Source organism: Thermothelomyces thermophilus, chromosome 4 (genome assembly GCF_000226095.1).
Source record: "Thermothelomyces thermophilus ATCC 42464 chromosome 4, complete sequence".
Taxonomy (NCBI): Eukaryota; Fungi; Ascomycota; class Sordariomycetes; order Sordariales; family Chaetomiaceae; genus Thermothelomyces; species Thermothelomyces thermophilus.
This window is the reverse complement of record NC_016475.1, coordinates 438,288-460,972: the sequence shown is the minus strand read 5'-3', so window position 1 is coordinate 460,972 and position 22,685 is coordinate 438,288. Positions and strand designations below refer to the sequence as shown.

Sequence of the window (22,685 nt, the reverse complement as noted above, 5' to 3'; positions counted from 1 at the left end):
CTACTCAAAACAATCACTTTCTGGCCCACGACTGATTATCACGATTTCATAACATATTAATTACCTAAATGTGTGCTAGTTGTAGTATTCATTACTGTTAGTTGGATCCATGTAAGTACGGTACACTGCTGTGTAGCATTTGACCCTACGATGCGGGAGGGGCCGGCTCCTGCCGTGCGTTGTGTTCCTGTCAGCATGCGTCGAAGTTTGACCGGACCTGGTTCCCGCTCAAACGCGGCTACAAGCATCGGCAACTGAGGTAGTATCCCGGAGCCTGATGCTCAGGTACTTAGCCATTTTCTCATTCATAGCACGCCAGTATGGGCAGTACGGAGTATCAGTTGTAACTATTTCAGCACCGCGTCCCTGGGTGATGACGCCGATCATCTGCAACGGATCCTCTTGGCTCGGCAGCGTCCGAAGACGATTGGCGCGGTAGGCCGTGCATGTGTCGTCTATCAAAACAAGGCCCCGGGAGCATCGGCAACGCGGTCAGAATCGCCGCCGGCTGAGCGCTGTTATTTAATTAATTGCAGTCGACCCCAGATGGCGAGCCCATGCAGGGACCACGAAATCCTCGTGGTCAATTGCCTACTGCGCTCCCGTCCCAATGCATCTCCTTCCCTTGACGGTCTCTGCTACGGCGGTCGTCTCGGCCGCTAGCAGCCCCCATGCCAAGAGGGCGGCCATCGACGAGTGCCTAAAAAACGCCAAAGTGCCGGTGACGGCACGCAATTCGACCGAGTGGAAGACAGATGCGAGCCCCTTCAACGACAGACTTCCGTACACCCCGGCTGCCATAGCCAAACCGGCCACCGTCGAGCACATCCAGGCCGCCGTCTTGTGCGCGGCCGAGGTGGGAGTCAAGGCCAACCCCAAGTCTGGCGGGCACAGCTACGCGTCGTTTGGCCTGGGCGGCGAGGACGGCCATCTTGTGGTGGAGCTGGATCGGATGTACAACGTCACGCTCGACCCGGAGACGCACATCGCTACGGTCCAGCCGGGAGCCAGACTCGGCCACATCGCCACGGTTCTCTACGAGGAAGGGAAGAGAGCGTTCAGCCACGGCACTTGCCCTGGGTGCGTCAACCACTAATTATCGGGCCCGGTTTATGGTCTCGAACATGGTACTAAAAAAACATGACATAATACCCGCAGCGTCGGCGTAGGCGGACATTCACTACACGGCGGTTTCGGCTTCAGCTCGCACTCGCACGGCCTGGCCGTCGACTGGATAACCAGCGCAGACGTGGTGCTGGCCAACGGATCTCTCGTCACCGCTTCCGAGACGGAGAACCCGGACCTCTTCTGGGCCCTCCGCGGCGCCGGGTCCAACTTTGGCATCGTGGCGTCCTTCCGGTTCAAGACCTTCGCGGCGCCGCCCAACGTCACGTCCTACGAGATCAACCTCCCCTGGACCAACTCGTCCAACGTCGTGAAGGGCTGGGGCGCGCTCCAGGAGTGGCTCCTGAACGGCGGCATGCCCGAGGAGATGAACATGCGAGTGCTCGGAAACGCGTTTCAGACCCAGCTGCAAGGCCTGTATCACGGCAACGCCTCGGCCCTTAAGACCGCAATCCAGCCGCTCCTCGCCCTCCTGGATGCCAACCTCTCCAGCGTCCAAGAGCACGACTGGATGGAAGGCTTCAGGCACTACGCTTACAGTGGCGAGATCGACATCACGGATCCGGGCTATGATCAGGTACGTACGTACGTCCGGGTGGTAATAGTCTCCTCCCATCCGGGCTCAAGTTCTTACACATTTCGCGCTGAGTGTTATTAATTACACTGAGGAACCACCTGACTAATTAATAACGTGCCACCGGCGGCCCCAAAAGTCCGAGACGTTCTACTCCAAGAGCCTGGTCACCTCGGCGCTCCCGCCGGACGTGCTGGAGAGGGTGGCCGAGTACTGGATCGAGACGGCCAACAAGGTGAGGCGGTCCTGGTACATCATCATCGACATGTACGGGGGGCCCAACTCGGCCGTCACGAGGGTCCCGCCCGGGGCCGGATCGTACGCCTTCCGCGACCCGGAGAGGCACCTCTTCCTGTACGAGCTGTACGACCGCAGCTTCGGCCCTTACCCGGACGACGGCTTCGCCTTCTTGGACGGCTGGGTCCACGCCTTCACCGGCGGGCTGGACTCGAGCGACTGGGGCATGTACATCAACTACGCCGACCCCGGCCTCGACCGGGCTGAGGCCCAGGAGGTCTACTACCGGCAGAACCTGGACCGCCTCCGTCGGATCAAGCAGCAGCTCGACCCTACCGAGCTGTTTTACTACCCGCAGGCTGTCGAGCCGGCTGAGGTGTGAACAGTTTGTGAGTTCACCGAGGATAGATAGGCCGGTAGATTTTTTTTGTTTCTGTTTCCCAATCTTCTTCTTCCTGTGTTCTGTTCATTTATTCACATTTTTCTTTTCTTTATTTCTTTTTCTCCGTACATGCGAGCATTTAATTATTGGGATGTAATAAAAAGACTGAGATGTAATTAATAAGGGCCGAAAATAGAACCCATCAACGCGCATTAAACCCCAATCGCAACACCCAACACTCCGCTTTTCAGAGCGCCGATGAGAGGCAATACATGCTGTCGACTATCGTAGATGCCTCAATTCATTCTCTGCCTGTCCCTGTCACTGTCAAAGAGGCCGACAGAGCAGCGGCGCCTCGGGGTTACACTGAGGCAGCAAAGTGCCACAAGAGAGCCCAGAGCCCGATTATCTCAGAAGCTTGTTGTCAGCCCCTAATCCGATCCGATCCAGTATCAGACCCTAACCACTCCGATTCTGCCATGATGGCATTCTCAGGTTTCGGTCAAGAGCCACGCTAGAATGTTCGAGACGTGTGTCCAACAGCAAGTATTTAACAGGAGGGGGGAGGCAGTCTGCACAAAGCAGATCGCCGATTGGCTGAGGTCGGAGGCAGCACACACGGCTCTGTTGGGTGATACGCAATCCCCTGCGGTAGGCCTCATGTGGCTCGACCTCACGGCAGATCTGGATCACGGGCGAGCCTCCCGCCCGTAATGCCTCCTTGTCGGACCTCCAGATCGACCACACAGCGTCGCCCTGGATTAGGCTCATCATCTGGGTCACCGGTATGCCTCCCAACTTACTGTGGCCCGCCGCCTACGAAGGCGACGACTATGATATCTCAGCATTGAAGAAGCATTTAAATCATGGCCGCTTCAGTGTCGTCCGACCAGACCAGACTGTCTGTTGTTAGCATCTCATCAGATCACCTCGAGAGAGTGGTAGCCAGAATTTGGTATAATTATTTACCCGTCGTCCCCCCCCCCCCCCCCAAAAAAAAGGCTAACCCGAGGTATGTCATCATCCCATGCATACACAATGAACCATGAGCGGACAGGGATTGAAGGATCCGTACTACCCAGTACAGGCATTGTCGCTCCTCCTTGTGTGTATGGATGCACAGTGCCGTATAGTGTGCCAGGCGTCAAACTGTCTATTAACCACTCGGAGCACAGGCATCTGACTCTCCCCTCCTCTCTCCCCCTCCCCCTCCCCCTTCCCCCGGGAAGTTGTGGCAAATGTCTCCGCAAGGTTCCTCACACGGGAGCTCCGCACATGGATCTTACGATCCTTGGACGCCCAATCCGGCGGCGGCGGCGGGATGGGACCCGGAGCAAGGGACCATCGACCCTCGACTCTTAACGGAGCCCCAGACCGCCCCGGACGTGGCGACGCAGGACTCCTTTGCAAGCAACTCTTATTCTGTCAGTACACCTCTTCCAGCAACCTAGCAACCCACGGAGACCAGTCCCATCTGCCTTGGCCCTCCTGTCCTCCAGAGCAGTCGTACTTTACTCGGGTCAGAGCCGGCAGAGCCCGTTTTCGTCCGCCTCAGAGGTCGCTAGTCTCGCCGAAGGTGCTTAGATACCTCACTACAGAGACATGGCTAGCCCTGGTGCCAACAATTCGGGATCCGGCCCCGGCCCCGCCCCCGCCCCCGACGCTCATCTTTCTCCCGACGCCATGCCCTCCCCTCGGGACGCCGTGGCTCATCAGGACGCCTATTACTCGTCCTCCTTTTGGTCTCACCAAAATGTCTCATTCCCTTCTCCGTCCGCCACGAACGGCTTCGGAGCTGCTCAACGACAACATTCCCTTACTGACGCCACTCTGCCTCCCCAGGCCGAGTACAACGAACAACACCAACACCTCCAAGCCGGGGCTCAGTACCCCGCTTCTGCATCTTCCACCACCGGCCCGCCGTACGTGTGCGGCATAGAGGGCTGCACGAGATCGTATCCTCGACACGGCGAACTTGAGTAATAAATTTCCCTCCATCACCGCTCCCCTCCTCCCTTTCCCGCCCTAGAAACGGACCCCCCCCTTCCTTCCCCCATCAACGAGGACAAAAAAAAGGCTGACGTGGTCATGCTCCTTCCCCCGATAGAAAGCATCGAAAAAATCATCGGAGGCCTCGAAAGTGCGAGATCTGCGGCCATGGCGTCGCCGAGAACAAGGATCTTAACCGACACATGTGGGTGCACCACCCAAACGAGGCTCGGGATTGGGGGGTTCCAAGAGAGGACGATTCGTGTCTGACCTGCGGCTATTCCTCGAGGAGGGACAACGTCAAGAGGCATAGGGAGACCTTCGACCACTGATCAGAAGAGACACCAAGTCAGAGCCAGGGGACTTCAGTGGTATTCCTATTCAAACGGCCTGTTTCCTTCTTTCCTTGTTTTCCCCCTTCTTTCCTTTTCTTCCTCTTTGCTTTGTATTTCAGCCTCTTTTTCTCCTTCTCTCAAAGCGGAGTGTTGTTTTTTAGCACTCCTTATTTTCATGTCGTGCCCCTGTTTCGAGAGTCGCTGATGTACACCGGTCGTTGGATAATTATGCACACTTCTGAATTGCGTCTCTGACTGGCTAAGGTAGGTAGTGTGCGGTAGCATATTAGCTTACCCATTTATAGAGTCTCCCGTAATTATTAAGACTCGACCGTCATGCCAAGGCAAGATGCTCAGGTAATTAGTTCGATCACCAATTCAATTACCTGACATACATGGTCATGAAACCTCCCCCCCCAGAGACAAACAAACAAACGCACGTATAACTTCACGGCTGCATCGTCAAGGTGACCACGATGCCCCATCCGGTTTTGCTCTCCCACAAGCCAAAGTCGTTCTCCCACCGGAAGGTGACCTCCTCCGCCCTGACCGCCATCGTAATCGCGTCGTCCTCGCCCACCGCTGCCGCGGCCGGCCCGGGGCCCGACGCCGGGTTCACAGGCGAGACGGGCGACGGCAGCGGCCCGGACGAGGCCCGCTCGGCCGCCTTCTTGCGACCGCCGCCGACCCCCAGGCCCCAGCGGGCCCACCCGGACGGTTTCTCCTCCTTGCTCGGCGCCGCCGTCCTATTCTCCGCCACGGAAGCCTGCACGCGCTTCCGCTCGAGATCCGGCTCGGGCCGCAGGTACGCCGCCAGCCGCCGCGCCATGTCCTCGTCCCCGAACCACCAAGACTCGCCGCCGCCGCCGCCCCCTTCGACGCCCTCGGAGCTGTCGAACCGCCCCCAGTCCCCAAACTCGGTTACGATCTCCTGCCTCAAACTACCACCACCACCACCACCACCACCACCTTTCTTATCCCCGCCGTTCCCGCCCGGATCCGGAGCACCAGAGAACCTCCGCCGCCGCCGCCGCCGACGACGATGCCGATTCGCCCCGTCCAGCATGCCGCCGTCGTCGTCTTCGTCTTCGTCATCATCATCATCATCATCATCATCGCCGCCTTTCTCGTCCGCAAACCCGCGGAGGACGCGCAGGCGGCGGACGACGTCGACGCGCGCGGCGCGGACAATCTCGCCCTCGCGCCGCCGCTCGACCGCGCCGCTCAGCCCGGCCCCGCGGGGCACCGCCGACGCGGGCACGAGCGTCAGCTCGGCGACGGAAGAGGAAGAAAAGGACGAGGAGCTGCCGAGGCGCAGGACGACGTCGTCGCGCGCCAGGAACCCCTCGACGCGCGCTGCTAGCACGGCTGCTAGGTCTAGCTCCAGCGCCGCCCGCGCCGTCTGCCGCGCCAGGTGGGACGCCCGCAGTCGGGCTGGGAGGGTGCGCAGGTGGTGGGTCAGCGGCGAGGAGACGAGCCGGCCTCCCGCTCCTGATGTTGTTATTGTTCTTGTTGCTGCTGCTGTGGTTCCTGTGGCGTCTGGGGAGAGCGGGGAGGAGGTGCCGTAATATCGCCCGAGGGAAGGTGAGGAGGAGCTCAAGCTGGTGGTGGTGGCTTCGGTGTATGTCGGCGGGGGGAGGTCTTCGGTTGGCAATCCCATTTTTGGAAGGAAAAAAAGAAAAATTATCTCGGAGTTGCCGGTTGTATGGTGTTGATGATGATCCAATTCGGGGGAAGCCTTTTAAGGTCAGAGCGGTCAGAGTGTTGTGTTTGGGCCAAGTCGCGTGTGAGTTCTTTTGGTAGCTCTGGTATTGTAGCAGGTAGGCGGGTAGGCTTGTTCTACTTCGTTCGGATGGCGCAATGTCCGGTCTCTGCGGGTCGCGACAGGGCTCTCAGAAATGCGAAATCGAGTTGCAAGGTTGGCCCTTCTAGAAATCCTCTCGGAGCCTTGAATGACCTAAGTTCTGGAGCAGAGCGAAAGCGACAAATTCTCGGCTCTTTCTCGCGTTGAAAACAAAGGCGCGAGACGGTGAGGAGCGACCGAGAGATCTCCCGAGGGAGCCGCTCAGAGCGGGAATTTGCCCCTAGGAATGTGAGAGAGGCTTTGATGCGCTCGAGAACCGTTCCAATGCACGGTAGGATCCCACGTGAGGTCACCTCATGTGTGTTCCGGAGGGGCGTACTGCATGGGGGCTGTGTGGGGGGCGCGGTGGGCAGATCCGGGGCAGTTTTACACTAGACTAGTGGCGCGGGCAGGGCCACTGATCCACTGATCCACTAGTTTCCAAATCCCTGGAAGCCTACATACACTAAGTCCCCTAGCAGGCCTGAGAACCGCCATGCCTCGTGCTTCGCTTCTTTCTTCCATAATGGAGACCGGGGGGGCACGGTCCCAGGCTGCCGGGTGCTTTTATCGTTCAATCTTGATTGGGAAACCTCCTGTCAATCCATCCATGTCTCTCTGCCAGGGCGGTTCCAACCGACCTAGGTAGTACCTTACCTTAGCGTTCACATGTATTAATCGGTCCACGCACGTGGTTAAGCACAAAGAACAGAATCATGCATCAACGAACACGGTGACGTTGAGATGAGATCGATATGACTGAGCCGGGAGCAACACTGGCTGCTGAGAGCCGCGCGCTAGGTTGTTCTGGCTGACCGTGTCGCTCTCGTCGGTCACTGGATCGGCCATGTTCAGTGAACGGCCAAGACGACTCGGTGGAGATATTCGGACGGCCAGGTGGGCCGATGTGTCCTCCGGAAGGCAGGACGGCCGCCGAGTCGGGCGCGTGCTCCGATCAGACTGCTTATTGGGCAATACACCGCACTAATTTCCGTTTGTGCCAGAAGTGCCTTGCAGTGCGAAGAAAGGTGCTCTGGCAAGTCGTGTTCGTGTTTTCGTGGCAAATCGGCTCACCGGCAAATTGAGACCTGATCGGGCCGCAAGGTTGGGTGCTTAACTTCCTAAAAGGTACCTACTGTAGTACTCTGTAAGGTGTTGGTGCCATGCCAAGTTCCCTGCACGGCGTGGCTTCGCAGCAGCCAATAATCACTTTATCCGGCGCGCATCGTCGTGTTGCAATAACGAACTCAGCCACAATCGCTATGGTTTCCCCAGACAGACAAGGCAGACACTAATAATTCGCTCATCCTTCGGTCAGATGACGGGCCATCTGTATTGAGCAATGCAGTCGAGATGCAGCCAAGCACGGGGCGCAAAGCCTGCGGACACTACCGCAAGGTATGGACGTCGGTGTGCCAGGCGCCTTTCGCAGAGCCTCGCTCTTGGCATCCCATCTTCTCATGGATCGTCTCAGGGGAAAAGAAGGGGCGGGGGGGCAATGTAGTTATGTAATTCAGACACCACGGTCGAGTTGTTGGTGAGATACAAATATCTTCAATCAGCCCTCCTTCCCGACGTTTTGGTGTTTGTTTAATACTCAAGAGTTCAGACACAACATCGCATCGCCATCTCTCTCGGTCACCTGCGATTGTTACCAGGTGCCCGGATTCCCCAATTCCTCCATCGGTTAATATCCTGCCTCAACCTCACTGCCATCTTGTTTTCGATTGAGATACCCCTTCCCCTTTCTTAGTCCCAACCTCGACATCTACCTTGATATCACCTCACCCCTTCAATCCACCCGACGTCAAGATGGCCTCCTACAGAATTGCCGCTCCCGATGAGTACCTTGCCATCACTGGCATGGGAATCAAGAATGGTAGGTTGAGACATCTCCCCAGCTCGCGCGCTTCTAGCCTCACGAAATTGACACGCGCAAATAAAAGTCAAAATCACAAAGGCAGCATGGGTCTGGCCCTTCCAACGATGCGTGCGCTTCAGCGTGCAGCCGCACGACTACGCCATGAACCTCCAGGCCATGACCAAGGAGAAGCTGCAGTTCCTGCTCCCCGTCGTCTTCACCATCGGCCCGGACGTCAACCAGCGCGGCGCCAACACGCGGCGCTTCGGCTCGTCCGTCGGCGCCGGCGGCGAAGAGGAGCCCGGGGACGATTACCGCAGCGAGGACCAGGGGGATGCTCTGATGAAGTACGCCATGCTGCTGGCCGATTCGGGCAACACCGGCAAGGATGCCAACGGCCACCAGTTCGTCGAGAACATCATCAAGGGCATCATCGAGGGCGAGACCCGCGTCCTGGTCTCCAGCATGACCATGGAGGAGATCTTTACCGAGCGCGAGGTCTTTAAGCGCCGCATCTTCCGCAACATCCAGACCGAGCTCGACCAGTTCGGGTAAGTCATCCCTGGCTATTCTTTTTTTCCTCTCTTTCAAGCCGCTGACGAGCTCTCGAAATGCAGTTGCAAGATTTATAACGCGAACGTATGTCCTTCCTTCCTTTTTTTTGCCTTGTTTGAAGGATTCAGCCCCTAAACCCCTGAACCGCCCCGGTTTTTTTTTTTTTTTTTGCCCGAATTCCCACAACCACTTTCCACCCAGCAAATGCTAACAAAACAAAACAGGTCAAAGAGCTCAAGGATGCGCCCAACTCGGTCTATTTCGAGTCCCTCAGCCGCAAGGCCCACGAGGGCGCGACGAACCAGGCGAGGATCGACGTGGCCGAGGCCCAGCTGCGCGGCAACGTCGGCGAGGCCAAGCGCAAGGGCGAGCAGGAGCGCGAGATCGCAAAGATCCACGCGGAGACGGCGGTGCAGAAGACGGAGCGCGACATCGAGCGGGCGTCGGCCGAGGCCGTCCTGGCGACGCGCAAGACGGAGCTCAACCGGGACGTCGAGATCGCGCGGATCGCGGCCACGCGCAAGACGGAGGCCCAGGACGAGGAGCTCAAGCGCGAGGTGCAGATCAAGCGCGCGGCCGCCGAGATGGAGCGCCTGCGCGCCACCGAGGTCGTCAAGGCCACCATCGAGCGCGAGTCGCAGCAGCAGGCGGCCGACGCGAAGGCGTACCAGATCGAGGCCGAGGCGCGCGCCAACTACGAGAAGCAGAAGCAGGACGCCGAGGCGGCCGCCTACAAGACCAAGCAGGAGGCCGAGGCCTGGAGCGCCGCCGCCATCCAGAAGGCCGAGGCCGACCTGCAGCGCCGCCTCAAGGAGGCCGAGGGTCTCGCCGCCATGGCCGACGCCTACGCCCGCCTGGGCCAGGCCCTTGGCGGGCCCGCCGGCCTGCTGCAGTACATGATGATCGAGAAGGGCACCTACGTCGAGCTGGCCAAGGCCAACGCCGAGGCCATCCGCGGCCTGCAGCCCAAGATCAGCGTCTGGAACACGGGCGCCGAGCCCGCTGCTGCCGACGCCGCCCACCACCCACCCACGACGAGCAGCATCGCCACCATGCGAAACATCTACCAGATGCTGCCCCCCCTCATGACCACCATCAACGAGCAGACGGGCATAACCCTGCCCGAGTGGCAGTTTGGCCGCCTGGCCGGGCAGATGTCGCAGCTCGAGCGCAGCGAGAACCAGCCCAACGGCAAGAAATGAGAGAAGCAGCCCTTTCTCTCTCTCTCTCTCTCTCAGAATTACGGGATCGCACGGAGTGAAAGGAGGGGAGAAAGAGAGAGGATGGGGAGAGAGAGGAGATTGAGGATGACGTTTGGAGTCGAGTGAGCGTGGGCACACTTCCCGCTCAGCCAAGCCGTGTCCTCTCCTAGGCCGACAGCCTGTATTTTTTTTTTTTTTTTTTGCTTGTTGTTTTCCTTGGTTTGTGCTCTGATTACCGGCAGACGGCGTTCTGGTTGGCAACACACACATACCCCGAGGCAGTTTGGTCTTCGCCTTTTTTTTTTCCTTTCCTTTGTCTACTTGCTCCAATATACCCAACCTATACCTAGTCAGATACCTAGCAGTTTCCTTAATGAATCAATGCTCTTAGCCACAGAACAGTCGATCTTGACGAAAAATGTGCAAACACTACTAGGGTGTTGTCTTTCAAGGTAACAAGGTACCAAGATCCAAGGTCAACCGGAGTATAATAATTATGACTTCAGTACGATGTGTTAGCGGCTAAAATGGAATGGTTGAAGCGTGTTCCCATGTTCTAATTTGAACCTGTGCCTTTTAACTGCGGGACCGAAAACAAGGGTGCGCGTGGGCCCAGGGCCCGGGGCTGTGAGGGTTAGAGGAGGTATATGTAATTAATTGAAGTTCCATGACACGGTATAATTACCCCTTGTGGTCAGGGAAGCCCATTGGTCAGGAACAGTACGTAAAGGAGATATGGAAAGAGAACAAATTGAAGTAATGGTATAAACAGAAAAATAGACAGAAAAGCCTTGTAGATACCTTACTTAGGTGCCTGTTATGCAGAGGCAGCAATGCTTAAAAGGGGTACTATGTCAAGGTCCAGGGGTACTTGTCAAACGGACACTTGCCAAGAGAGGGAAGACCGAGATTACTCAGTGGACAGGGAAAGAGAGAGGATTATGAGAGGAAAGCAGTTGGATATCAACTCCGATGTTGCGGTTCATGCTGCCCCCAGTAGCAAAGGTATCTCAGGTAATAATACCAACACATTTCGTGAAGCCATCAAAGAACATGCCCATTGCACCCTCATTGTCTATAGCGCCCTCCCAAATCAAGAAAAGAAAGATAACGACAATCCGAGTCATAGTCATCATGTAGGAGTATCAAGATGCGCGCTATCTATTCCCGCCCAATCCTCGAAAGAAAAGCCGCCTCGGTCGACTCAAGAAGAAAAAGCATCATCAGTACCTGGCCTCCATGTCTTCTTACAAAGCAATCACACCCGCGAGGCCGACCGCGAGCGCGGCGCCGATAGCCCGGACCACGTTCGCGCCGGTGCCGGCGGCAGCATTGGCGTCGTCGCCGTCGCCGCCGGCCGTGCAGGCGCCCGTGGCGCTGGCGGTCTTTTGGGCGCCGGCGGTGATGGGGACCTGGTAGCGGTGGAAGTCGGAGCCGGTGACGGAGGTGGAGGTCGAGGTGACGGTGGAGGTGCCGTCGAGGGAGACGGAGACGGTGGCGACGCAGAAGGCCTCCCTGGACTCGATGTTGAGGTTGCACGACTCGCCGACCGAGACTTCGGCCTTGTGCCCGAGCGTGCTGGTCGCCGTCGAGTACGCGACCGAGTACAGGCTTGGGCCCTCGGTCAAGGTCAAGGTCTAATTATTATTAATTAATAATCAAAAGGGGCAAAGTCGTTAGTCAAGGCGCAAGAAAATAAACTAAACCGTGACATGCGGCCCTGTAACCCGCGGCGGCCCCCGCCCCCCTCTCTCCTTTTTGAAAGCAGGCACGGTCACTTGGGTAAGGAAGGTAGGTTAGGTAAATTTACGGTACTCACCGGAGCGGAGTCACCGCAGATGGTGTCGTCGACGATATCATTCCTGGCGCTGGTACACTGGATAGCGTAGACGGTATGGTCCTTGCAGGCGTTCAGGATCGAAGCAGCGTAGAGGCCCTGGCCGCCCAGGGCGTCGTCGATGAAGAGCTCGACGCTATTGCCGGAGCTGGTGCTGTTGTCGGCGGCAACGGCGAAGCCTGCCAGAGTGGCGGCGGCAGCAGCGATGCTGAAGGAACGCATGGCTGTAGAAATAGGTAATTGACAGACCGTCTTTTGTATAGGAGTGATAAAGGCGAACGTTTTCTACAGAGCAAAGAACGACAGTTCTGATCAAGTCAAGCCTTACTTGGAATTGGAAGTTGAAGAGCTTTAATATTATTATTATATCCTTCCCATCGACCTCACTCCTTTTTTTGGTTGTCATCTTACTTCCGACTGTGTATCCACCCGAATCCTACCCAGGCAAGGTACCGGTGTTGGATGAAAAGTCATCCAAGCATAGTACCTATATTTGCCGCCAAAATCCCTATCAATGTAGGTACCATACGCGAATAACATAGGATCCAATCTGCGTACTGCCTGGGTCTGGACCCCAGGTGGCTCAAGCTACCAAACGGGCCTCCTTCCGCATTGAGCACTTATACCCCACAGTATCCATACGGTGAGCAATAGTGTAGAGCCTTTTTTTTCGTTAGCCTCTGCTGCGCCGTCCTAGGCAGAACCAGCCTTGGAAGGATCTCAATCCATGCCCCAAAACAAGAACCTGTCTTAGCGCTTTAACTTGGAACCGTCCAAGAATAACTACTACCTTACATAGTAGCAGACCAGTGAGAGCCCAGTGATGGTGTAGCACAGCCCTACCGAATCGGCAGCCTAGCACTGCCCGACCCGAACCCGAGGAGCAATTTCATGCACGGTTCTTGGCGCGCGGAACGGAGAGTTGTCCGAAGTATGTATGTACTGTACTGTGTATGTACCGCAAACATCACAAGAACTTTGCATCAGTGGCACATGCCGCCCCTAAAGAGTCCATCCGGTGGGGGGGGATTTGGGGGCTTAGATTAACAGGCTCTTGTGAGGTTGATATGCGGAAGTTCTATCTCCGTGGCGCGTCGCCGGAGCATGTGAATTATTGATTCGCCCAAGACGTGGACGCTCGAGGGCGCGAGCGACCATCGTCGACCATGGACGCCCGTGGTCGCTGCCGAGCATCAGCGAGACGGCAGGAGGAAGCGTGTATTTAAGATCTACTTCTGTCACTCTTTGGATAGTTCTCTTAGCTTCCTCAGTAAGCAATAACAAGTGCTAGCTTGTCAGTACCTTTGAAGACTTGCTTGTTGTGAACCTTTTGGCTTTACCGAACCTTTCATCCCGACCAGTCATACCTTCAGGAGTCCCTTTCAGAGCAAGGGCTTGGAAGATTCGTCACAATAGCGAATATACCCAGTGGCTCGGCACCGATCTTATACGCCTGCGAAATGAAGCCTCGGATATAACAGAGCTGGAGCGGTATCTGCGCCTCGAGCTACCTATCGAAATTGATAACCCTATAACGTGGCGGATGGATCGCCGGCAGCAGTTCCCAACTCTCAGTACGCTAGCGCTAGACCTCTTGTCGATCCCGGCGATGGCGGCAGACTGCAAGAGAGCCTTCAGCTTATTAGCGAAGCTTACTCTTACTACCCAGAGACTTGCATGAGCAACCGGGACCAGCGCGCACGGACGCTTGGTAGTACATTTACTTGAACCAAAAGCATTTCCTGCCCGACTCTCGTATTTCGCTCCCGTCCCATTCCCCATTCCCCATTCCCCATTCCGGACCGAGCCGTCCAGAGTACTAAACCGTCACAGCAGTATCGACCTCGACTTCAGAGCCATCAGACTGTCCGATCATGTTCGTATTGGCCGCACCCAGAACCCTTGTCGGGCAGCGGATTGCGCGCGCGCGTGTGGCGCCTCTGGCGCGTCTGCCGCTCCTCCACCGACAGTTCCGAGCCAAGGCCATATACTCGGCCTTCCCCGCGACTCTGCACTATTACAGCCCTCGCCGTGTTTCCAGCCTGTTTGATATCAAGGAGAAAGACAGTCGCCCGGACGATCTGCCTGACGAAGGAGTAAATGTGGCCCCGGACGGCCTTGTGTACCCGGGCACTCAAGACAGATTCAGTTCGTCCCACGTCCTCTGTTTTCCCTTGCATTTCTGTATGCACTTCAAGCTCACTTTTCAATCAGCATCTGCACAGTCGGTCTCAAATGGGGCCGAGTTCCGTCCAAATACGTTCCACATGCAGGAACTGACGCGAATGTTCTATGACCAATACTACCTCGAGCTACGGGACGAAGGGAAAGAGGTCGAGGAGCCGCAAATCTACACCGTCGCTAAAGGCAAGCTCACCTTCTCCAGGTTATCGTGGTCGAACACCACGTCCTAACTTCCACCACAGGAACACAGGTGCCCGGTCATCTCATGCTCATCCACGAGTTTGAAGACTTATTTTCCCTGCAGCCTTTGCGTGGCATGCCTCTCAATGGTGAGATTGCCCAACCCGATATTACAAGTCTGTGGCTTGTAACAACAGTGTAGATCTGAACCGCGCCCTGGATGAGTTCTATGAGAAGCATGCAGTGAAAGAGAGTGCACATGACTGGTTTGAAAACCATCCGCTTGCCAAGGCCATGGATGGGGCAAAGGAAGAGGTCTGGATGGCCAAATGATATCCACCTTAGTCTCGATAACTGGTGAAGCGTCGATTTATCCAAGGGAGTGTCGTGTTATTTACCCAAGGGAAAGAAGGGGGGTTGACTTAAACACTGGTGTTGGAAGTCCAACAGCCACGAATCCACGGTTATTCACAGATGAGAGCTTACGACAGTGAGCTTGGGGTGCTTGAGAGCACCCAGAAGTAATCGATTGAACGTTCTGACCCCCCCCCCCCCCTTTTCTGCAGCGGTGGGCATCGCCCTGATCCTGTTAAATAGCTCGTTCCCAGCCCCTGGTTACGTCTCGCCGGTAACCCAGCTTCCGAGTTTCAAGTTCCATGACAAGCGTTTCAGGGTGCCACGACTTTCCAACAACTGGCACGGTTAACACTTACTGCGATAGGGAGATCTTTGCACAGCAACCTAGCTACTACCTATACACTGCATTCCGCAGCAAACTCGCTATAGCCTTCTGGCTGTGAAAATATGCCTGGGACCAGTCAGCGAGATTCTGCCCACATAGACGCTGCGTTCAACAACGGCAGCTTGCAAGCGTGCTTGAACTTACATTGTGCAGTATGTATACGCAGTATTGCCGTAGATCTCAGCCCTGATCTTTTCGGAGAGATCGTGAATTTTATCCGCAGTCCAACCACGACCTCGACCCAAGGGCGCCAAACTGAGTGGTTGGCAGGTTTGATTGGAATCTACGTATCTCGAAGTATATAGCTATCTATATGCTCGTTGCGCGTGTGTAGGGGGTAGGCTGATATTGGATGTTGAATTGTATGTTGAACTCCCCTGATTTCTAGCTCGAGGCGCATTTGAAGGGGGTGTGCAGTCCCAAAAGACTGCAAAAGAAGATGGGCAGCTCAATTGTACATACAATACATACGTACATACATATGTACTGTACTCCGTACAGTACAAGGTACTTTACACAGTCGGCGTGTGTCTAGACCCTCTGAAAGTGGGGGGCGACAAGGGCGTTTTGACGGTCACAGCGCTCACAGCGCGGTTTGTCTCGGTTTCACAACATCTTTACTCCCTCACATCTTTAAAAAAGGAAAAGCCGTCCTCAGCCAACTCATATTGTCAAAGGATGAGCGGGTTCCTCAACCTTCCCTCTCCAACCCTCCCACCGGCCCTCGCGGCTCTGCGCACATCCGCAATCCGCCAGGAGCCCGGATCGGGCTACTCCACCAACATCCGGCCCCTCCGCAGGCGCCTCGCCCCGGCCACCGCGCACCTGCCCAACCCTCTCCTGGTCCCCGACCACGGCGACGGCGACGGCGACGGCCCCGGTTCCTGCCCTGCCAACGAGACCTTGCTCCAGGGCTTCGAGTGGCACGTCCCCGCCGACGGCGCGCACTGGGCCCGGCTGGAGCGGGCCATGCCGGCCCTGGCGGCGCTGGGAGTGACCAAGCTGTGGATCCCGCCCGCGTGCAAGGCGGCGGCGGGCCCGGAGGGGAACGGGTACGACGCGTACGACCTGTGGGACCTGGGCGAGTTCGAGCAGAAGGGGAGCCGGCGCACCAAGTGGGGCACCAAGGAGGAGCTGGTCCGGATGGCCGAGGCGGCCCGGCGCGAAGGGGTCGCGGTCCTGTTCGACGCCGTGCTCAACCACAAGATGGGGGCGGACCGCCGCGAGAGGGCGGTCGCCACGAGGGTGGAGGACAGGGACCGGAGGGTGGAGGTGGAGGCGGAGGTGGAGGGCGAGGAGAAGCGGGAGATCGGGGCGTGGACCGGGTTCGAGTTTCCGGGGAGGAAGGGGAAGTATAGCGGGATGAGGTGGAGCAAAGAGCATTTTACCGGGGTGGACTACGATGATCTCAAGGGGGAGAAAGGGGTGTGGAAGTTCGAGGGGAAGGAGTGGGCCGAGGATGTCGATGAGGAGCTGGGGAACTATGATTTTTTGTGGGTGAAGGCTCCTACACGCACACACACACCCCGCCCTACTCGAGTCGATTGGAGCTGACTAACCCTGTGATCTCGAATCAAGGCTGGCTGCGGACATCGATCACAGGCACCCCGAGGTGAGGGCAGACTTGTTCCGCTGGATCGAGTGGCTCCCCTCACAGGTGCAACTGGGTGGGCTACGTCTCGATGCCATCAAGCATTACAGCTTCAGTTTCCTTCGAGACTTTGTGGCCCACGTCAGACAGCGTGTTGGCCAGGGATGGTTCATCGTCGGTGAGTATTGGCGGGAGGACTCAGAGTATCTCGCCAAGTTTATCGAATTCATGGACCACCAGATATCACTCTTTGACGTTCAGTTGGTGTCCAACTTTAGCAAAGTGTCAGTGTTAGAAGAGAAGGGAGACTTGAGGGAAATTCTGGATGATACTTTAGCCTTGTGGAAACCAGAAAACGCGGTGGTAGGTTTCGTCCCTTGATCCACCAAAGACGGTTATTAATTAACGTATCGGCACCCCCCAGACTTTTGTTGCCAACCATGATACTGTACGTCTCCGATTTTTGGACCTAATTAGCGGCTGGGCAGTCCCTGCACAGGACGAAGCATACTGACTTGGCCGTCCTTATCAGCAAGCAGGGCAGTCTTTGGAGGTGTGTACCTATCGTTTCTGCTCGTTTTATTAAAAAAAAAAAAAAAAACATGGACTAATCCCCCAACCAGACGCCTATTGCGCCCTTCTTCATCCCCTTCGCCTACGCCATCATCCTCCTTCGAGCCAACTGCGGCCTCCCCTGTGTTTTCTTCGCAGACCTGTTTGGCTCTGTCCGACAAGATGCCCAATCTGACTTCGCCAGCTTCGTTCCTCCGACCTCTGGCGGTGCGATTCTCCCCAAGATGATGCTGGCTCGCAGATTCTGGGCGTACGGTTCTCAGTATGACTATTTCGATGACCCTCACTGTGTCGGCTTCACACGTGTCGGACACTCTTCCCAATGCGGCGGCCACGGGCTAGCTGTCGTCATGACCAACGCATGGGAATACGCGAGCAAGAGGATGTTCGTCGGGAAACAGCACGCCGGGGAGATCTGGACGGACCTACTCAAGTGGTGCCCGGGGCGGATCATCATTGACGAGGACGGATGGGGTGTGTTTCCTGTCGGCCATCGCAGCGTCGCGGTATGGGTCAACACCCGGGCCGTCGGCAGGGAAGTCGCTGATACATTCGCGTTGTAAGTACCTGACCTACCCCCCCGACCCTGTCACTCCGTTTCTCTCACTGATACTTGGTACGTTAACGCCTGGTCCTGTTTAGCGACTCTGACATCTATGGCCTCAACTCCAGACATTGACGTCTCACGCGAGTACAGCCTTACGTTGAAATGGAACCGGTCATTGGGGTCCAACACGCCAACATCGAACTTTCAACGTTCTCCCAGCGCACGGGGAAGGGGGGGGGGGGAACCAATACTTAATTGCTACACTAAAGTGGACGGAATTAGATGAAATAGAAGCTCTTGGTCTAACTGCGTGATAGTCAAGGATGATCGTCAAGATCAGAGCCCGGAGGAGGAGAGCCTGCAGATCAGTCTGTGGCTCATACAAAAGAAGGAAGGAAAGGGCGGTCTAATACAGCTACAAAGGAAGCCACAGGCACGTGGCCACACCTGCCACATAAGTCGATAATGATAATTTATGCTTTGCCACATCTTAAGATCGGGGCGCTGGCTGAAGAGCAATATAAGACGAAAAACAATTAAGCGCTAAGTCACCGAGGTACGAGTGCTTCTCTTCTTCTCATCCATTGGAGTCACATCCACAACTGACCTCGATGGAATCAAGGAGTTGAAGACAACATGGGTATTTGCTGAACGCAGTTGCGAGCTCGAATAAGCGTATAGGAGGCGTTGAGAGTAGTGGCAAGGAAGGAACAGAAAGTGTGCCTTGTTGAACTATCTACAAAGGAGAGAAAGAGCGATATAAATAGACAAAGGAAAGATGATCCGTGCGTCCACGAGCTTGCAAAGTGGCTTGCATTGCTCGTGGCTGGAGTCCCAGAAGCTCCCTCGCTTGTGACAGTATTCCTGGGTTTGGTTCTTGGCTAGAACAGTGTTGAATCTGCTTTTCTTTCATTCCTGAGAAAAAATGGCGTGCAATCCGAAAAACTCCTGCTTCTCACAGTTATGGGGCCAGTGATTTCGAGGGCTGGCCGAATGAGTATCGAATACGGATAATTAACGTCATTTTCAAGTCAGTTCGGGCCGGGTTTACTTGGCTCGGGGTCCATGGTGCATGGACGTGGAATTGGCGGGTAATTATCCAAACTTAGGCCGGTCCCTGAATGCTGAATTGGGTCCAGTCGGCTTCAGAAGGCCGTCCATCGTGGTCAAGATGAAGCAGGTTCTCTCATATCCTAGTTGAGTCACGTTCTTTCAGATTCAACCATGCCGTGCGAATGGGAGAAGATCAACAACGTTTGTTTTGAGAAGCATTGCAGGGAAGCAGTATCGCGCGCTCAAGCCTTTGTCTCAGGTTGGAACTCTCCAGAGCTCCTAATGCCAACCCGGATTCCAACGAAATAGTAAGGATGGAAAATAAAAGCAACTTATAGCAAAAGCGATGTTCGAACACCTGTTTAGGAATGCTCATGTTCGACCATTATAAAGCATCACGCCACGGATGGGACAAGGAAATCAGCAACGTGGCGGGTAAGCACTGAACACGTAACTGTCAAGCATAAATACGGAGTACGTCCGTACTCTTGCAAGGATTGTGCTGCGAGGTGGGGTTGCGAACGAGGAGCTGCAGGAAACGGTAGTGTCCTGCAATCAGAACGGTGTAAGAATCGCGTGCGGAGGTCGCATCTTGGGGTAATCGGACACCGAAGCTCAACATCGGACCAGCAGCAAGTTTAGCAGCGAGTTCCGATACTCAGGCCGTGCCCGGCATTGATATGGTCAATTGATGTTCCTGATTAAACGTCGAAATGTCACATGGCCCACGTAGAAACATCAGCGTAGACCGACTCAGGTCAGAAGAAGGATTCCTGGTTACTTGCCGTAGCAGGTCAGAAGCTCCGGGCCATTCCTTTTCAAGGTAATCCGCACAGAGTAGGCTGGTCGAAGCTGCAGTGACCATCGCGCATGAGTGCAAGATCAAGGGGAAGTTGCCAGGGATGGAAGCAGCAATTGACCAATCCTTGGATGGCTACGACGCCCCGCAGGCCCAGCCGAGATTGGCTGCTCATCACGTCCCGTGCGCTTCCGCCCCATTTTCCCCATGGAGAAATGGCACTGTGGCGCTCTTACTGTAGTCGTCCGGGAAGAGCAGGGCACCGGGATATCGAGTGCCACCAAGGCTCTGAGTGTTTGCATTTGGCCCGTAGTAAACAGGAAATACAAATGCAATTGAGTCTAAAGGATCCCTCGAGAACAATCAGAAGCTTTTGGTAAAGCACTATGTTCCCAATGTGGACATGCGATTCTCTCCAGATCGACCGCGTGAGTTTAACCGCCTGACATGGGCCCGCGATTTCCCCAGGTTTCTCCTCTCGCACGGCTCTTGCCGGAACAACACAAGTCTGGTACGCCATTCCCTGCGATTGGCTAGCGGCGTCGCCTTTCCTGCCATTTGCATTCATGTTCTGACACCTTGATGCCTCAGGAACCAGTCCCCGCACGAAACTGCCACCCCCTCTCGCTTCCGCTCTCTCTCCCTCCTTTTCTATTTCAATCCAGCACTCGCCCATCACCACCTCACACCTCCCAACCATCAATTCCATCAAAAAACTGCCAAAATGTTCGCCTCTCGCCGGTTGCCTGGCGTTGTCGCCCGCCTGGGCATGAACCAGCCCGCTCGTTTGATGTCAACGAGACAAGGACAGGGTACGTTCTCCACTGAGTGGGCCAGTTATCAGCTCCACTACTCCAGGATGCGTTATTTACAAAGATACTCGAACTCTAGCTCGCGTCCCCAGCTCCATCATCTCCACCATCTCCACTGCTCGCCAGGCGACTGGGCGCAATGGTTTGCTTCTCAACGGCGGTCGTAGCACATTCGCTTCGACCATAATCCGTGGTGCGATGCAATCTCGAGGCGTCGTCGTCGAGTCGACGGCCGCCGCCCTCGTCACGGCCGCCAAGGTCGGCGGTGCTGGAGCTGCCACGATCGGTCTTGCGGGTGCCGGTGTTGGAATTGGCAACGTCTTCGCCGCGCTCATCAATGGCGTCGCTCGCAACCCGGCCCTGAGAGGTAAGAATTGACGGCCCTCGTCGGCCGCACCCCACAGCCCCATTCTTCCTCCGGCGAGATCCGAGACGACTGACGAGTCTTGGCGATTACAGGTCAGCTCTTCTCGTACGCCGTCCTGGGCTTTGCCCTGTCCGAAGCTACCGGCCTGTTCGCTATCATGATTGCTTTCCTTCTTCTCTACGCCTACTAGATAAAACGCTCCAGTGCTCGCGGGTTGCGTTTCGCGCAAGATCAGACAGAAGGGAAAGAGTCGAAGAGTGGCAGACATGGGTTCTTGACCAGGTGGAGACGGAAACCGTTGAGCCACGCGAGCGGCTGCCAGTTCTTAGCGCTGGTCCACCCGCGCTCCCGCTGGAGCCAGCCAGGGCCCTTGTTTCCCCGCGTTTTCCGGGGTCTCAAGTTTCTGTTGAAAGGCAATAGAAACAGGCGCTGGTTTGTAGCATAGAAAGACGATAAAGATGGGCTTGTAACGGACGAAGATAAACCGGGCAAGCTGGCGCATTTTTTTCTGTGCGGCATTTTGTGTGTGCATGATTGGTCAGCAGCCAATTAGCTGAAGCAGCCAATTCTCGAATGTCCTGTCCTCCCTTGGTGCGAACTTCTCACAACGCGCTTCCCAATTCGGTGGCATGGTCTGCCTCGACCCACCATCCTGCTAAATTGGGCAACCAACTACAAACCCCTACCTCCCTCAATGACGATGAAGAATGCAGCTCCAATTCGAATTTAGGTTCATGGCACACCTCAAGGTTCACATGAAAACGTGCCGGTATGTACCGTACATGTCCGCTAGGCACCTATCTAGTCGTCCAGAACCCTGGATACCGCGGGATTGCCCCGTTTGGATTGTGGCAACAGCGATTCCGTATGTAAGATCCGTATAACGTCCAAAGCGGACCTAAAACGCAGTTATACTAACAGCCTCGAACTACTTTATGGTTGAACTTGTTGAATCTATGCCGCTGGCCAAGCACTGTGTTCAGCCCGGGGAAAGGGAACACTATCCCGACGTCAAGGACTTCAATATGTAGAGATGCTCGAACCATGGCTATCGGACCGACTTCGGCTTTGTCGACCTTGATTAGTAGCTATGTCAGCTAGGTATAATTACAGCGGACCAGCGGAAGATGACTATGTTCTTGCTCATCTTTACATAATTATTCTCCGCCCATAGCCGCTTAGGAGTGGCTGGAGTTAATAGCCCCAGTCATACGTATTCCCTCGTTATTAACAAGTCGCTTTTATATATTGCTCTACAAGTACCTTGAATCCAACTACTCAGTATCCGGTATATTATAAGAGTTAGGAATGTTGGTGATGCTTGTTGTCATACGTTCTCACTTAAGAGGAGAAATAAAGGCACAAAGAGGGCATGCCTACTGGCAGATAGAACATACGCAGGGAAAGGGAAGAAAACGTTGCAGTTTACATCTCTCCTGCTTTGCTCATTTCTCCCCGACTCAATCTGTAGTAGCCATTCCGAGAAGTTGTTTTTTGTGGACTCATCAGGTTGGATAGTGTCGTAGACGCATTTCAGAAAGCACCCAACAGATCATTGGCGCATGCCAAGTCTCATTTTTTACAATGTTTGCATCGTTTCCTTATGGAATTCTTCTTCTTCAAGATCAAACCCACCTCTCGCTCAACCAAACGAGAGCCTAGTCCGCGAGACCTAGTATATTCCCGCTTTACTCATCTATTTTGTCTCGCGTACCCTCCCTCCCGCTCCCTTTTGCACCTTTCCTCATTCTTCGCCTCCCTAGTACTCAACAACTTGTCCCCAATGACGTCTATCTCTCTACCTAGTATTCTCGGATGGCATGACGAACAGAGTCCCGAGCTTGCTAAAGGTGCATGCAGTCCTTTCGATGTTGGCAGTAAGCCTCCGAATTTTCCA

At 55.5% G+C, this 22,685-nt stretch overlaps 8 protein-coding genes across 8 annotated transcripts; 6 read left to right on the top strand and 2 right to left on the bottom strand.

Annotated features, from left to right (window-relative positions):
• Window positions 1–610: 610 nt before the first annotated feature.
• Window positions 611–2,318, top strand: MYCTH_102971 (FAD linked oxidase-like protein; the record flags this gene model as incomplete). Its single annotated transcript, XM_003663710.1, has 3 exons — window positions 611–1,080; window positions 1,159–1,702; window positions 1,839–2,318. 3 exons carry the CDS (start codon window positions 611–613, stop codon window positions 2,316–2,318), a joined length of 1,494 nt encoding a protein of 497 aa, XP_003663758.1.
• A 1,001-nt stretch (window positions 2,319–3,319) lies between these two features.
• On the top strand, window positions 3,320–4,372 carry MYCTH_2305891 (uncharacterized protein; the record flags this gene model as incomplete). The annotated part of the gene is made up of 1 exon (XM_003663709.1): window positions 3,320–4,372. A coding segment is annotated over exon 1 (377 nt), but the record flags the coding sequence as incomplete, so codon positions are not given.
• Window positions 4,373–5,008: 636 nt separating this feature from the next.
• MYCTH_2305890 (uncharacterized protein) lies at window positions 5,009–6,391 on the bottom strand. The gene has a single exon (XM_003663708.1). The coding sequence runs from the start codon at window positions 6,300–6,302 to the stop codon at window positions 5,091–5,093; it is 1,212 nt and encodes a 403-aa protein (XP_003663756.1). The 5' UTR covers window positions 6,303–6,391; the 3' UTR covers window positions 5,009–5,090.
• A 1,754-nt stretch (window positions 6,392–8,145) lies between these two features.
• Window positions 8,146–10,655, top strand: MYCTH_2305886 (uncharacterized protein). Its single transcript, XM_003663707.1, has 4 exons — window positions 8,146–8,364; window positions 8,432–8,897; window positions 8,964–8,985; window positions 9,126–10,655. The coding sequence occupies exons 1-4, from the start codon at window positions 8,298–8,300 to the stop codon at window positions 10,101–10,103; spliced, it is 1,533 nt and encodes a 510-aa protein (XP_003663755.1). The 5' UTR covers window positions 8,146–8,297; the 3' UTR covers window positions 10,104–10,655.
• MYCTH_2305882 (uncharacterized protein) lies at window positions 10,655–12,262 on the bottom strand. The gene is made up of 2 exons (XM_003663706.1): window positions 11,923–12,262; window positions 10,655–11,740 (listed from the first exon to the last, which is right to left on the bottom strand). Exons 1-2 carry the CDS (start codon window positions 12,160–12,162, stop codon window positions 11,351–11,353), a joined length of 630 nt encoding a protein of 209 aa, XP_003663754.1. The 5' UTR covers window positions 12,163–12,262; the 3' UTR covers window positions 10,655–11,350.
• Window positions 12,263–13,705: 1,443 nt separating this feature from the next.
• MYCTH_2305878 (uncharacterized protein) lies at window positions 13,706–14,853 on the top strand. The gene is made up of 4 exons (XM_003663705.1): window positions 13,706–14,088; window positions 14,155–14,307; window positions 14,367–14,453; window positions 14,507–14,853. Exons 1-4 carry the CDS (start codon window positions 13,815–13,817, stop codon window positions 14,635–14,637), a joined length of 645 nt encoding a protein of 214 aa, XP_003663753.1. The 5' UTR covers window positions 13,706–13,814; the 3' UTR covers window positions 14,638–14,853.
• Window positions 14,854–16,015: 1,162 nt separating this feature from the next.
• Window positions 16,016–18,140, top strand: MYCTH_69975 (glycoside hydrolase family 13 protein; the record flags this gene model as incomplete). Its single annotated transcript, XM_003663704.1, has 4 exons — window positions 16,016–16,539; window positions 16,625–17,000; window positions 17,261–17,769; window positions 17,883–18,140. 4 exons carry the CDS (start codon window positions 16,016–16,018, stop codon window positions 17,887–17,889), a joined length of 1,416 nt encoding a protein of 471 aa, XP_003663752.1. The 3' UTR covers window positions 17,890–18,140.
• A 2,142-nt stretch (window positions 18,141–20,282) lies between these two features.
• On the top strand, window positions 20,283–21,372 carry MYCTH_82981 (uncharacterized protein). The gene is made up of 3 exons (XM_003663703.1): window positions 20,283–20,421; window positions 20,501–20,788; window positions 20,881–21,372. Exons 1-3 carry the CDS (start codon window positions 20,334–20,336, stop codon window positions 20,976–20,978), a joined length of 474 nt encoding a protein of 157 aa, XP_003663751.1. The 5' UTR covers window positions 20,283–20,333; the 3' UTR covers window positions 20,979–21,372.
• Window positions 21,373–22,685: the final 1,313 nt, after the last annotated feature.